This window comes from Neoarius graeffei, chromosome 20 (genome assembly GCF_027579695.1).
Source record: "Neoarius graeffei isolate fNeoGra1 chromosome 20, fNeoGra1.pri, whole genome shotgun sequence".
Lineage (NCBI taxonomy): Eukaryota > Metazoa > Chordata > Actinopteri > Siluriformes > Ariidae > Neoarius > Neoarius graeffei.
In genome coordinates, this window is record NC_083588.1 from 23,522,074 (window position 1) to 23,538,149 (window position 16,076).

Here is a 16,076-nt window from a genome sequence, read left to right on the forward strand (position 1 = left end):
CTCGGTCCATTTTCATTTATTTTGCCTATGCCATGATGGCTGATGCATGCTGGCCAGATCTCGTGCTCTGCATCAACTCTGGCGTTGAAGTCACCAAGCAGGTACATGTGTTCTGTTGGAGGCAGTTGACGAATAAGTTTGTCAAGCTCACTGTAGAACTGATCTTTGGTCTCAGTAGAAGAATTAAGTGTGGGGTATAGACAGCCACAAGGTTTACTGAACTGGTTCTGGTATTTAAAACAAATGATGAAATGGTGGAGCATGTTAAGTGGAGTAAAGGTGGGGGGCAGTCACAAAAAACAGGCTTGTGGTAAGAGGGACTTGTCTTCCTATAATATTCATTTTGATTGGATGTGAGCAAATTTTGACAGGCCCTTTCAAGACAAGGTCCTTAGGAGGTCTGCAGAGTTCTGTGCATGGTCATCAAGAGGGGAAACCTGGGACTCCTCCATCTTTAAGCTAATCTATTGTGGTATCGTTTAAGACGAACAAATTCCTTTATTTAATACCCCATCCACCCACCCACCCCCTTTAGGCCTGCTGAATGACCCCTATCGTACACCGTACCCGTATTGACTGTTGCCAAAACCAATACGTGTAGCACCTAGCGATTGGTCCATTTGACATGGTGAAAATATGCTATTCAGCGCATTTGCTAAAATGGCATCCAATGACCATGCCAACTGCAAGTTGTTTAATATCTAGGAGCAGTGAATAACACTAAAATATGCAATAAAATGGTGCGCGTTGATTGTTCTAAAACTTTCAAACAAGTGTTCATAGAAAATGTAGACAAATACCAAATATTTGTCGAGATGAGGATGCTGATCGAAATCCTGTACACGTTTTCGTTCGTACACATGGTACAAAGGGGAACACGAAACCTACTGCCTGCGCTGATGAACACGAGATTGACTTGGCTTCTTAAAAGCATATACGCAGAGCCATGGCCTCACTTTTGTTTATAAATGCCTCGAGACCTCAAGAATGGCACAGGAATAGTTTTAAGCGTTAACAATAAATCTAATATGGTAATTTCTATGATTAAAAAGTGATTCATATAGGTAGCGGTCCAAATGAATGACCTTGACGTCTGTAATGTCACAACAGGAAGGCTATCGGTCTTCTCGCCATTTCCGCTATACTAAAAACACAGAGCTGACTGCAACTCCGATCCTCCATTTTGAGCCAATTTATTGCCATGCCACATAGATGTGTTCCTGGCAGGTGGAGCCACACGACAGAAGGTGGATTTATGTTGCATTCACGGCCCAAGAATGTTCAAACTGCAAAGATTTGGATGCATTTTGCGAGTTGTTCATGGGCACATTGGGCACCTATGAAGTGGTCTCTCCTCTGCGCCACACATTTTACTGAGGACTTGTACGAAACCTTTGATCTGTTGAGGAGCGTTGGCTATAAGCCCGTACTGAAAGAGGGTGCCATACCAACAATTAAAGAAAACAAGTATTTATTTTATTTTTTTTAAAGGAAAGCAAGTTCAGTTGCACCAGTTCTCCTGGAGTGAGCCGAGGGTTGTTGGTAAAACCCAGGACGGTACATATCGTTCGGGCAGTGACCTCCCCACGGCTGTTGCTAAAATCAGCGGCATCCCGTTCCGTCCCGGGTTTTAGTAATTGCCTGAGCCAGGCAGTAATGGCAGAGTACTCAGTAATGGAGAGAGTGGAGCAGCAGTCTTATTTCTGCACTGAATATTGCTGCCATCTCTCCCTTATGTGGAAGAAGTGAATGAACGGAGAACTGAACGAACAACTGAAAGTCAGATTGTTTCAAAAACAATCAGCCACAAGATCGGCCTTCAAGAAGCAAGAACACAAACGGGTAAACTCTGACTTTCATTTGGATACAAAACACACGGGGTTTTTTTTACCTGCATTTATATTAATACATGTAACTTTTATTGTGTTCAAGTTACCAGTATTAGATTATTTAATTTGCTTCAGAATGTGATCGTCTCAGTTCATCTGATTATTTAATTAGCCTTTTACGTTTTATTAGTGAAAATGCATGCATGTACATGTATGTTGCATAAGTTATAACACCCATCCTGTTTTAATGAGAGTCAAACCACAATCAATGAAGTCAAATCAGTCTTAGTTGAGCAAGTCGGTAACAGTATTTTTTACTTTCACATACACATACTTTTTGTGTGTGTGTGTAAGTAAAATATTGTATATATAAATAAAAAAAATAATAATGTGTGTGTGGAACAGGATAAAGCGGCTAGAGATAATGAGATATACACACACACCATGAATGACTTTGGTCTATCGCTGTCAAAGGCCTCGGCCTTAAAACCGGTTCCTGCTGCGACGTCAATCATGCACTCAGGGCTGGCTGGCTCAGCGGGGCAGCTCGAATGCTAACTTTGCAGTCAATTTTAACTCTCAAAAATACTTTTTTTTTTTTAAATTCCCATTTATGCAGGATACAAGAGTCAAGGATGGAGATACTAGCCACTCAAATGTATTTAAAAATAAAAGGTTCTGTGTATCTGCTTTAAGGTTCACATTTAACTCTGTAGCTTAGATGCAATAACTGAATCAGTATTACTTTTGGCAGATATTACAATGTTATGTTGCATGTTACAAGTTTGTGACATTTGATACTTTCAAGTTGTATATTTCTGTGTCAGACATTGATTTGTTTTCTGGCCCTGTGTAGTGCTAGAAAGATTATTAAAGTTGTTCAGTGCAGATCTATAGTTCTTGACATTATATTAAATGGTGGATTTGATTTAGATATCGAACTTTGTGTTGTATGTCACATTAGTGACGTTTTGATACTTAAAGTTATGAACTTGTTCTGTGTCAGATATTAAATTTTTCTAAAGCATTATCAGATTTGAATGTCAAATAATTTGCTGTAAAATGAATTACAGTGTTGTAAGGCTTATAATGTATGGGTTTTTATATAGACTGTCTGAAAAAAATTTTTTTCCTGGTGATCTTGAAGGTGCAAAATTTTTTTTTGCTGCCTACCTACTGGAACCTTTCATACCATGTTACCACCAACAAAGATTTATTAAGGCTGGCTCAATCAAGCTTCAGTAGCCATTTAATAGGAGTAAGAAGGAGTGATCATCGCAAAACTTGAATGGTGGGTCCCTCTGCCAACCAACAAACTAAATATGATGCATTGCAACTTAAATTAGCAAGTGGGACACTATTCATGTTTTTAATAAAACTAGGTAAGAAATCTGTCGTACTGAGAGTTCACATGAACATAAAAGCTTCTCCCCCCCAACTCTGTTAATGTCTCTTAAAGGTGTCATTGCATCATTTTTTCATTAATTGTGTGGTGGTCTCTAGTATGAATGAATGCCCTGTGAGCCGGTTTTGGTGAGAGGAAAAAAAAAAAGAAAAAAAAATGCTGTGATGCTCCTGTTTCAGGCTGTTCTAGTTTGGTGGAATAGTGGGTGGGGAGAGAAAGACAGGATTTCAGCTCTTACTCATGAATATACATGACATGTAAACATATCGCTTCGGATTGGCTAACAGCACTGTGACGCTCCCTCCAGTGGGTTATGGGCAAGGCCATGACTACTAATTTTTGAAGTGACGCAAGTTCGTAGGGCTTTTTCTGATTCGCTCATTTTTCCCATCTATTTTCTTTCATAGGCCAATACAGGGAATGGGGGTAGAAGAACATTTTCACATCAGGGTATATACACCAATCTTTCAGTCAATTTACTACCATTTAATACCTTTTTTTACTACCTTCAGATTTTTTTACAACCACCACGACATCGAATTGCACCAAGTATCAATCAGAAAGATTTTGTGACATGCACATAGATTTTGTCATCCAGCACTTACTTACATCATTACCATTATCCAGGAGACTCGGTTGCATATTTCGCAACAGGGCATTAGTTACAGTAACAACGTGAGGTGGGGTGGTTTGCTTCATTTAAGTGATGGAATGGTACTGGATTTAAACTTGCAACCTTCTTGAAGACTGACTTCCAACCATTCGGCGACAGCTACAAATACTACAAAAGAAGAGATTTAGACAAATAGCTCCCCTATTCCCTGGTTCGAGTTCAGAGACTGGTGCTTTGAAGCCGTGTTAAGGCACCACAGAGTCTCCGCCCGAAGCGTGGCATTGCCTCCCAGCACAATCTTCAAGTCTTGAGTCGGGTCCACGGGTCTGGTCTGCTCGTGCAGCTGCGGTGGTGTGGCCGTTGGTATAGCACTAGCACTAGTGCTAGCTGTCGAGGTGATAGACTGTTGCTGCCCACGACCGCGCATTCCCCTGACGTGTTTCTCCGACTTCATGTGCGACCTGAGCGCATTAGCCCCCATCCAATTAATATTAATGATTTTCAGGCATACTTTACAGTATGCCTGCCTGTCGTTCCCGACGACAGGCCTTATCCAAGCTTGAAAGCTTGGATCCCGGAGCCAGGATCGGGAAAACTTACATTTCCCCATTTCTAAACTTTTTGCCACCCGCTAGAATTCGATGAAGAGATACTGGTTCACTTAGCACTGCTTTCCGTCTCCACTTGGACTTAGTTATGCGCACGCAGACGATTTCAGATTTCTATCGACCAATGAATACAATGCATTGATATGACGTCAATATCAAGTTCATATCACACATTCATTTTTGAAGTAGCGGCGCAAGCAAGAAAGGATTTATTTTATTTTGCCTATTTCATCAAAATGAAACCAGTCATTGTCCAAAAGAAAAAAATAATACCTATTCTTTAAAAATAATACCTTTTGACCAAATTTATCACTTTTTAAGGCCATTAAATTTTGCATTTTTGATTTATCACTTTTTAATACTTTTTAAAACCCCCGGACACCCTGCACATGCATCTCGGAGTGACCTATGGTATTTCAAAAAGAGCAAGTATTAAACGGTTTGTCGTGGAATGACACCTTTAGCATGGATTTCCAATTTCTTCCTTATTAGCCAACGCTGAGGAGTTGCTTCAAAACACAGTTTCAGCAGGAATCGCACAAACCTAATTATGATTTTCTGCATTCCTCTAACACACACAATTTTAAGATGCAAGACAAAAGTGTAGAACCATGGTTTTCAAAGTGGGATCCATGAAGGCATAATTCTAATGAGTTCCTCTTGGCATAATAAGGAGAGCCAAATCTGCATGTTTTCTGAATCAGGCAGCCCAAAAGAAACTGACTGGATTGTCTTATTTCAGGAGTTTGTGGGCTGGTAGGCATTACAGATACCCAAATATATGTGCACAAGCATTGAAGAAAAAAAATAAAATTCCATAATCTGTCCCCTTTAATGCTTCAAAATGTAATTTATATGCACCTGTAACTGCAGCGAGTTCTGTGCGTGTAAAGCTAAGAAAATCTCTTACAAGTCCTAAGAATTTGCTACCATCATGGCAGGGTCCTTGGCTGTGAAAATTTTGAGAAGCCCTGATCTACAAATCTAGGATGCCCAAATCATACACTAGTAACAGAACAAAAGGAAGAAAGAAAAGAGGGATGAAGTAATGGGGGATCCTTACCGTAGTTGTGCAGTGCTCGGGTGAGCAGCAGGGTGGCACTGGCGAGGCGAGCAGGCCCAGACACCATGAGGGGGGAGAAGAGCAGAGACAGCTCACAGATGTAGCTGAAGAGATGAGCAGTGCGGCACTGCATGGGCAGCAGAGACTGCAGTACATCACCATAGTCCAGCAGAGTGGGAGTCTGGAATAAGACGCATGCATATTAAACACTTTACATATTTAAGGTATTTTACAGCTAGAAACTGAAGAATGTGCTGGAGTTGAAAAGGGTAACCAATAACAATTATAAACTTTATAAACTTCATACTGTAAAATTAATACAGAATAGTGTAAAAGCCACAACCCATTCAAAGATACAATAAGTAGTTTTGTTTTTAACATCTACATAGTTTGTGCAATTTGTTTTAAAAGAGAATTATTTTGGAACTTTTTTTAAACCGAGTGCAACAGCACCACCTGTGGTCATATGTAAAAACAATATCAAGTGCTTGTCCTGAGGAGCCTAGCACTGTAGATTCACACAGCCAATCAGTGAGTCTTGCAAGGTGATTACACAGACATGGCTCATCAAGAAGCGTATTTAAACAAATAAATCCCACCACAACAAATAACCGGAGACGACTTGAAAAAGATATATTCCACTATGTAAAATACGAATGAGTCAGTGCATAATACAGTCACAGTGTGGAGTTTTATGTGACTTCCCACCCTTCAATTAAATGAGCCAGTCAACTTGGTAAAGGCCAAAGCAATCACATCACAGTTTTTGAATAAATGTTAAAGTGCTCATTACAGGTGCATTATATATTACTTTTCAAAAGCAGCATAACTAGCCTATAGACTTGCCATTAAAAAAATTACAGCGACACTTTCATACAGAAAGGCAGCACTCTGGCTAATGCATTACTAATACATCTTGTACTTCAGTGTAGACCCCAAAAGAAACTGATTTTTGTGGACTGTAATGAAAATTAACCATAAAAGCCAGATTAGACCACTCTCACTCACTCGGATCTTCCCCTCCAGCACAGAGATGACCTCCCCCATCATCCTGACCAGGTCCTCATACTGATATGTGTTATCAGTGAGCCACACAGCCTCTCGAATGGTCAGAATTTCTTTGCTGATATACCTGGGGGGGGGGGGAGAAGAGTCTCAGCACAAGCCATTGAGAAGTTTTTAAAAAAAAAAAAAAACCTCAGGCCATCACCAGAAAAAGCAAAACTGGACCTCACCTTGTACAGATGACCATGCAGGCAATACCCAGAAGCTGTAACCTAGCCTTGGGCACAGAGCGTCGGGCCAGATAACGGTCTACACACCCCACAGTCACATGCAGTGCCAGGCTGGAGAAATCCTTCATGGTGGCTACCTCCACCAACCAGTCAACCAAGATATACCTGATAGAAAGTGAAATGCTTAAGTGAGCACTGTAGCCAAATTAATAACACAAAGGGAGTATTTTAAATTATACAATATCGGTGGTACCTCATAGTGTCATTGATGCCCTCTTTGTGTGGGCTGTCAGAGCATCGTGGAGGTGATGGACAGGAAAGAAAGAGTTGAGCCACCAGGTCAGCACAGGCCCGAGGCTCCAAACCCAGAGGATTGCTGCTGGCACATGATTTTGCTAAAGACAACTGAAAAACAAGATCCAAAAGCAAATCGTTAGGCTCAATTGAAACCAACGGTGCCACTGTGCTGATAGGCTTTTGGTAAATACAGCCAAGCCCAAAATAAATGAACAAAAATAACTCCTTTATCCAGAACTGAGTTGCTCCCATAGCAGTAATTAGTATGCTAAAGTGAGATAAGGTCAGCAATGACACAGATCAGTGGATGAATTATAAACCCATGACACAAATCATGCACAGGATGGGAACAGAAAGAATGATGAAACAAAATGAATGACAAAGAGCCTATTAAAACAGACAGCTGCTCATTTGTAGATGGTTACAAAAACAATGAAGGCAAGTGACATTTCATTTTTGCAAGACAGAAGTTTTTATTACATTCAAAATGCCATGGTTGTCAAAATAGCTACACTCACCAAGTCAACTGCTGAAGACTTTACCCACCAAAAGTAAACTATTAGTAATGAAATCCATCAAATCACTAGTACAGCAAGTAATTTTGATGTTGCAAGAAACTGATGTATCCAATATCAGCTCTGCAAACCCAGACTAAATTCTGCCCTCAGAGTTTCTGTGGCGAAAAACCAGTACACAGCAATAAACTAAAAGACCTATAGGACTCCAAACCTGAGAATTCAAAGGGTCACTCAATTGCCTACATCCCCACTGTGCCTTCTTGTAATGTCTTTTGACATGCAAACTCAAAACTATGAACATTTACCCACTTTGTCCATTTGCCTCCTCTTTTAAGAGTTACAAAAAAAAAAAAAAAAGACAGCAGCAGGGCAAATTAAAGTCTCAAGGGGTATTTATTTTTTTTTTAGGAATTAAACAAGTCAGTATGCACACCAGGGGAAATGTTAAACTGGAGGTGGTACATGTCTGCTTATAATAATTTGAATGTTATTCTCATGAATTTCAGAAGAGGCAGGCACAAATTCTGAGTGTCGGAGGGGGTTCATTTCAGATCCTGGCTTTGCTGGAACAAAAGATCTAAAACAGCACATTGAGGTTCAGAGCAGCTTGACTGCTTTAACTTACAAATAGCAACAGCACTGAAATGGCTATCAGTAGTGGTGAAACTGACCTTGAGGTGAACAGGAAAATAAAGGGGTAACTCTCACAAGCAAAAGACAACTGCAAATAAGAAAAAAAAGTAACAGAGGACACACACCTGAGCTTCCCAGCAGCCCCTGGCAGCATAGTCCCGGAGTGTGCGCGCACACTGTAGATACCTACCAGGGTCAGCCATCTGCAGGGGTGGGACACAATACAAGTCAGAGAGGGTCAATTAGTAGCCACAGTGTATTTGTGAACACAGAAGCTTCTTACAGCTGTGTGGTGATTTTTCTCCCACAGGAGGTACGAGCTCTGCACACTGCCACAGCACGATGACTCGTCCAATATGGCAAGAGCTTCTGCACGCGTCTCCTCATCCTGACACACATACACAACATAAATTTAAGTCAAACTAAAATGCATGGAAAGCAGCTTCAAGATAAACAAGATGCTGTTTTCATGACTCAGGTGATAATGAACTAATCTGTTAAGCTTACTTCCTTTGTAAGCATAGTTAAAAAAAAATAATAATAATAATAATAAATGAGGTGGGCGGCACGGTGGTGTAGTGCTTAGCGCTGTCGCCTCACAGCAAGAAGGTCCGGGTTCGAGCCCCATGGCCGGCGAGGGCCTTTCTGTGCGGAGTTTGCATGTTCTCCCCACAGTCCAAAGACATGCAGGTTAGGTTAACTGGTGACTCTAAATTGACCGTAGGTGTGAATGTGAGTGTGAATGGTTGTCTGTGTCTATGTGTCAGCCCTGTGATGACCTGGCGACTTGTCCAGGGTGTACTCCGCCTTTTGCCCGTAGTCAGCTGGGATAGGCTCCAGCTTGCCTGCGACCCTGTAGAACAGGATAAAGCGGCTAGAGATAATGAGATGAGATAAATGAGGCGGGCGGCACGGTGGTGTAGTGCTTAGCGCTGTCGCCTCACAGCAAGAAGGTCCGGGTTCGAGCCCCGTGGCTGGCGAGGGCCTTTCTGTGCGGAGTTTGCATGTTCTCCCCGTGTCCGCATGGGTTTCCCCCACAGTCCAAAGACATGGAGGTTAGGTTAACTGGTGACTAAGTTGACCGTAGGTGTGAATGGTTGTCTGTGTCTATGTGTCAGCCCTGTGATGACCTGGCGACTTGTCCAGGGTGTACCTTGCCTCTCGCCTGTAGTCAGCTGGGATAGGCTCCAGCTTGCCTGCGACCCTGTAGAACAGGATAAAGCGGCTAGAGATAATGAGATGAGATAAATGAGGCTACATAATCTTAATTTTTCCTAGCTGTAATTGTGTTGTTTAGACAGCAGAGGGTGCAATAACATAGCAGCCATAGCTCTTGACTTCAACACAGGCAGAAGTAACACCTCAAACACTGCAAAAACACACAAAGTTCTAAAACGGGAAAGAGCTGCTGTGCAATTGACTCTTAATAAATTTAACAAGAAATCAGCCTTTTTTTTATTTAAACAAACTGCCGGAAGCTAAAGAAAAGAGAAGAAAAGCAGCCAAATTTTGAATGCATGCTTTGAGTCTGGATGATTGAGACAAATGATTCATTCCATGTGACAACTACAGGATGCAACAGAATCTGTCACTTACGTCAGATAGCTCAAGGACTCTCGCCAGGCAATGCAGTAGTGCACCTCTCCTCTCCTACATAAAGGAATAGCAATAACACATTGAAGAGATGCTTTTATTTCTGTAAGACATAAAAGATAAACTTTATTAAGCACTAAAATATATTCCAGTAGAATTTGCAGGTGGTTGCAAATTTACTTTGTTACCCTTTAGTTTACTTCAGTAACAAGGTACACATTGTGGGTGAAGAACGCGCATGCAGAGATAAAATGATTACTGGTAGAGCATTTTCTTACCTTGTTGTTCTCACACTCTGCTTTGAGATGCTCGTACACCACAGCCTTGCAGCAGCTCCCAGAGGGAGACCATGGTGGCCGGATAAAGAGCCAGATGAAGGGATCGGCCAGCGGAGAGCGCACACACTCAGCCAGGGTGAAGAATCGTGCAGCCATCCTGCCACATAGATCAGCCCGGCCCTCATCACTGAGTGACGCTGGAAAGAAGGGAGAACAGTCACCTTTGATCAACTTTAAACAGCTCGTTGTTGATAATTAATGAAAGCTCATCAAGCTAATCAAAGAACAAATGTAATCACTGATCAATCAAATGAGGCATGCATGAGTTAATAAACTTACGTCCTTCATTGTACAAATACGCAATTCCTAGTTTTACTGCAGCCTCGAAATTTCCTTTCTCTGCAGCCCTGGTGAAAATACCAAAGACGACAGAGCAAATGAGGACAGATAAGGCGTGTACTCAAGATCAAATCATAAGTTTAGTTTCTTTCTCAATTATTATTTCTACTACGAGACAACAAATCAGATGAGTAAGTTGACTAAAATTCTCAACATGTAAATCAGTTACGAAACTGGATGCTAGGGTACATTACAGCTACCTCTCAAAGAGCCAGACAGAGTCTGGAGCGGGCCAGTGGTCCTTGAAGCTGACTCGTGCCCAAATGCTTGAGTTGTTGTCGATGACATTACGGAGATGAGAGTGCACCTATGAAAAAGAAGGCAAACAAATAAGACAAAATACATACAGATGCAAGCAATATCATGTATCTGTTACTGGACTTGTTAAAGCACTAAACGTCATATTTAAACCAGAAAACCTGCTGATTTCTAAGTGTGATTATCAAACTACGGGGGGGGGGGGGGGGGGGGGGGGGGGGGAATGCACATTGTACAAAGAAAGGGGAAGTCATGACCTAAAGGTTAGAGAAGCAGCTTTGGGACCAAAAGGTCACCAGTTCAAGTCCCTGAACTAGCAGGAATGGCTGAAGTGCCCTTGAGCAAGGCACTGAACCCCCAACCGCTCCCCGGGCTGCACAATGCCATAGGTATTGCTCTGGATAAGAGCTGTCTACCAACTGCCTGTAATGTAATGAAATCATATTTTTTTAAACATTAACTCTTTAAGGACATTACTGTATTTGCTTTTTTCACCCTCTCAGAACTGAGGTCAAATCGACAAATTTCAGTACATTTTGTCAAGGGTGAAATCTGTGTTTGAGTCCGTATACAACACACAGTCTCGATCTTTGGCTCATGTGAACGCTGATCAAAGGTTCCCTTCATGTGCATCAGGGCACAGCCCACAACTGGGGAGTGAATAATGTGACTGGAAATACTATGACGTGTTCAAATAATATTTTACCCTGCAGCAGTCTGCAAGCAGATGATACAGAATGCCTTATCAATATATACACTATTTGCTACAATTCAGAACTTTTTTTTTTTTAAATAAAAAGTTCGATTAGTGGACAACAAAAGCAAAGAAACATGAACTAAATAAGTGACAGTGGGAATTAATTTCAGGACTTTTTTTTTTTTTTAAACTGTGCTGTACTGTTATCTGGTCCCACCCTCAAATCTGATCCCTGGTAAACCTGATGACTGTAGGTGGATATTAAAGTGCAGATCACAGGTAAATTCAGGAGCAAGATCAATGTAATTCTAGTCTGGCTAACGCGACTGCAAAGCTCTACGAGCTATTGGTCTGGCCAAGATATTAAGCCCAACCGTTTCCCAGAGCCCATGGTTGACCCGCCTCCTTGAAATGCCTCAGTTTGCTACTGGTCGAAGCCAGAAAAGGCTGTGACGAAGCTTAAACCAATCACATCACTCTTTCCTCTGACGTATGTGACGCGACGGGGCTAACTGGTAGATTAAACTCTTACCGAAGCCAGTCGGGAGCAAGGCGAAAACGTCCTTCCTTTCAATAAATACCTCCAGGGCTGCCCTTTGCTCCGTTTTCAATGAGAACTTGCTCCATGTTCGTAATGTTTCTTCCGGAATAGATTCTGTAAACAATCTATGGCTTCCGGTCGCAGTTCTACTACGTCACTGCCTTGAACACGCCTCTACCCAGGGCCGTTGGAGATGCTCAAAGTTGATTGGTTCCCGATTTTTCGGGAGCTTGGAAGAGCTGTAGATAGCTTGCCTGGCCAGACTAAGCTCGCAACAGGCCCTCATGTTGCGTCATGCTTAGGATGGGCGGGCCCAGGCTAATGTAATTCTCTTATTTTATATTAAACTTTGGTCAAATATCTGTCACATTTTGCGCTTTTTTTTTTTTTACCTTGCGCAATACCAGAAAAATTCAGTTGAAATCAAGCCATCTGAGGCGAATTGGTCTGCCTCTGAAAAAACATGGCATTTGGATTTCCTGGCAAACATTGATTTTCGTGACGTCACGTGCGGGATGCCTCCCTCTGAATCCTATGTCAGCGTTGATTTGTTCATGAGAAAACAACCTGGTGGTTTTCTGCAAATTTCTTCAACGTTATTATGTAATTATTAAAATGGTTAACAGATGCATCATAGGAGGGTGTAGCAACATTACATTCTTCATCCAAAGTTGAAGTAACATTGCGCTCAGGTGACAATTCCATATTTCAATGCAAAATCGCTAGCTGCTAAACTTGGTCTACACAGGCTGTGCACTGAAACCGGGCAAGCTCTCTCAACCTGCTGGCGCTTCTGCAGGTGACGTCACGAATCTGGCTCCAGACCCCCTTGGGATTTTTCCAGACGCGTTTTGTTATTTTATTTTTTTCTGCTGTAGACAGATGGCCTTGTGCAAAATTACCCTTCTGGATGAGTGTGTAAAGGGACATACTTTCATATTAAAAAAAATAAAATTGGTTCAGAACATGCACTTTAAGAAGCAACTCACAGCTCTGACAGAGAGCAGGTCTTCAGCTGAGAGACACTGGAGAACATAAAGCAGCACCTCTTCAGGTAGAGACAGGAGGCCCAGACAGGAGACCTGTTTTCGGACCCGCTTCCTCGCAGGCACAGAGGAACATTTATGGCATCGGCAGTGTAGAACTAGAAATGGAAAGACAAAGTGAAGCTCCTGAGTAAGCTTGTTTTCCTGAGGATTAACAACCTTGAAACATCATAGAAATTATGTTAAATAAAACTTAGGTAGGCGGCACGGTAGTGTAGTGGTTAGCGCTGTCGCCTCACAGCAAGAAGGTCCAGGTTCGAGCCCCATGGCCGGCGAGGGCCTTTCTGTGCGGAGTTTGCATGTTCTCCCCGTGGGTTTCCTCCGGGTGCTCCGGTTTCCCCCACAGTCCAAAGACATGCAGGTTAGGTTAACTGGTGACTCTAAATTGACCGTGAATGTGAGAGTGTGAATGGTTGTCTGTGTGTCAGCCCTGTGATGACCTGGCGACTTGTCCAGGGTGTACCCCACCTCTCGCCCATAGTCAGCTGGGATAGGCTCCAGCTTGCCTGCGACCCTGTAGGACAGGATAAAGCGGCTAGAGATAATGAGATGAGATGAGAAAACTTAGGTAAATCAGTGGGCTTTCTTCTGCTGCTTCTCATCAGTTTCAAGTGTTTGTACTTTTCCATTCATCTCTCCATAAGATATGAATGCATGTTAACTCAACAACTGACACAAATGAACAAGAGGACAGATTGAAATCATGTTAATTGTATCTCAAGTCTGAGTGAAATGTTAGTTCATGTTTAAAGCTGATAAACGAGTCGGTTAGGACACTTGAAGAGCCTTATTAGGGTCAGCGCCTCATTTTCCGCCCTGGCTGGAACTCGACTGCTTTCATCCACAATAATGATAATTAACTCCGTGAACACACAACTAAATTAACCAGCTAGCAAGCTATACATATTTACAATATAAATATTTCGTGCCTAAACATTCACGCGCTTCCAAATACACAACTTACAATGAAAACAAAAACAGCCAAAAAGCAAAGGTCAGTAGAACATCATGTGTACAAGGTAAGTTAATATTCGCTACACTGCTCGTCAGTATGTGTCAAGTTTTATTAACTTCCTATACACTAGTAACGTTAACTAAAGCTAGTTGGCTAATCGCTAAAGAAATATACTCACCACCCGCTTTCATTTCAAGACAAGATTGATTCGCTACCACAAACAACACTCCCCAAAGTAAGTATATATATACACACACAAAATGTAAAGTTTATGGCTATTATAATTATTTTTTGCAACTCGTTAGCGAATAAGCGCTAACAGAAGAGCCAAGTCTTAGACTGGTTAACTTCAAGCACACAAATTAAATTGTACATCCTCCCCTAAACCGATTAGCACCGCCCGCGCGCACCAGTTTAAACATCAACTTTGCCAACCCATTGGTCAAAACTCGAACACGCCCACACAAAAACCTGCCTCACGCTGATTGGTTCGTCCCTGAAGTCGGGTTATTTTCTGAATAACTCAAAGCTGATCGCTGATTGGACAGAATGATGCGATTTCGAATTGTGAATTTTCATTCCTACAGTTGAGCTACAGCTATTGAATAACTATATTATTAGGAGCTACTTTTAAGGAGTTATATCGAAATTAAATGTTTTATATGTTAATTACAAATTAATAATAAGGAATAGATATAGATACAGGCGGCATGGTGGTGTAGTGGTTACTGTCGCCTCACAGCAAGAAGGTCCTGGGTTCGAGCCCCGTGGCCAGCGAGGGCCTTTCTGTGTGGAGTTTGCATGTTCTCCCTGTGTCTGCATGGGTTTCCTCTGGGTGCTCCGGTTTCCCCCACAGTACAAAGACATGCAGGTTAGGTTAACTGGTGGCTCGAAATTGACCGTAGGAGTGAATGGGAGTGTGAATGGTTGTTTGTCTCTGTGTCAGCCCTGCGATAGCCTGGCGACTTGTCCAGGGTGTACCCTGCCTTTCTCCTATAGTCAGCTGGGATAGGCTCCAGCTTGCCTGCGACCCTGTAGAACAGGATAAAGCGGCTAGAGATAATGGATGGATGGAGATATAGATACAATGTCGGAAATAAGGCTGGACCGGGGGACATTTACCGTAATTTTCGCATTTGTCTGTCTGTATTTCAAAAGCCTCAGACTGGATAACCGATAAAAAATTATTTAAATATGTCCGTCTGTATTTCAAAAGCATCAAACTGATGCTTTTTCATGGCCCATCAAAAAACTGGAAAGATATGGGTCTAATCTACTTCTAATTTCTTTCCAAATGTTACACTGGGGGGCGGCACGGTGGTGTAGTGGTTAGCGCTGTCGCCTCACAGCAAGAAGGTCCGGGTTCGAGCCCTGTGGCCGGCGAGGGCCTTTCTGTGCGGAGTTTGCATGTTCTCCCCATGTCCGCGTGGGTTTCCTCCGGGTGCTCCGGTTTCCCTCACAGTCCAAAGACATGCAGGTTAGGTTAACTGGTGACTCTAAATTGACCGTAGGTGTGAATGGTTGTCTGTGTCTGTGTCAGCCCTGTGATGACCTGGCGACTTGTCCAGGGTGTACCCCGCCTTTCGCCCGTAGTCAGCTGGGATAGGCTCCAGCTTGCCTGCGACCCTGTAGAAGCGGCTAGAGATAATGAGATGTTACACTGGACGAATGCATTATGCCGTAACACGGCCTGTGAAATGGGGCCCCCGTGGGTGTCTCATCTCATCTCATTATGTCTAGCCGCTTTATCCTTCTACAGGGTCGCAGGCAAGCTGGAGCCTATCCCAGCTGACTACAGGCGAAAGGCGGGGTACACCCTGGACAAGTCGCCAGGTCATCACAGGGCTGACACATAGACACAGACAACCATTCACACTCACATTCACACCTACGGTCAATTTAGAGTCATCAGTTAACCTAACCTGCATGTCTTTGGACTGTGGGGGAAACCGGAGCACCCGGAGGAAACCCACACGGACACGGGGAGAACATGCAAACTCCACACAGAAAGGCCCTCGCCGGCCCCGGGGCTTGAACCCAGGACCTTCTTGCTGTGAGACGACAGCGCTAACCACTACACCACCGTGCCGCCCCCCCCGTGGGTGTGA

The 16,076-nt window shown here is 42.8% G+C and overlaps 1 protein-coding gene across 1 annotated transcript in view; it reads right to left on the bottom strand.

Annotated features, from left to right (window-relative positions):
* The window catches only part of ccnf (cyclin F), a 42,439-nt gene extending 28,081 nt beyond the window's left edge, over positions 1-14,358 (bottom strand). The window contains exons 1-12 of the mRNA XM_060901409.1: positions 14,147-14,358; positions 12,957-13,111; positions 10,672-10,778; positions 10,412-10,479; positions 10,073-10,269; positions 9,798-9,851; positions 8,485-8,589; positions 8,327-8,404; positions 7,007-7,158; positions 6,754-6,918; positions 6,527-6,650; positions 5,519-5,699 (exon numbers count right to left, since the gene is read on the bottom strand). Of these exons, the coding sequence (XP_060757392.1) occupies positions 5,519-5,699; positions 6,527-6,650; positions 6,754-6,918; positions 7,007-7,158; positions 8,327-8,404; positions 8,485-8,589; positions 9,798-9,851; positions 10,073-10,269; positions 10,412-10,479; positions 10,672-10,778; positions 12,957-13,111; positions 14,147-14,159 (1,399 nt within the window). The 5' untranslated portion in view covers positions 14,160-14,358. The remainder of the gene's footprint in view (positions 1-5,518; positions 5,700-6,526; positions 6,651-6,753; positions 6,919-7,006; positions 7,159-8,326; positions 8,405-8,484; positions 8,590-9,797; positions 9,852-10,072; positions 10,270-10,411; positions 10,480-10,671; positions 10,779-12,956; positions 13,112-14,146) is intronic.
* Between the last annotated feature and the right edge of the window lie 1,718 nt (positions 14,359-16,076).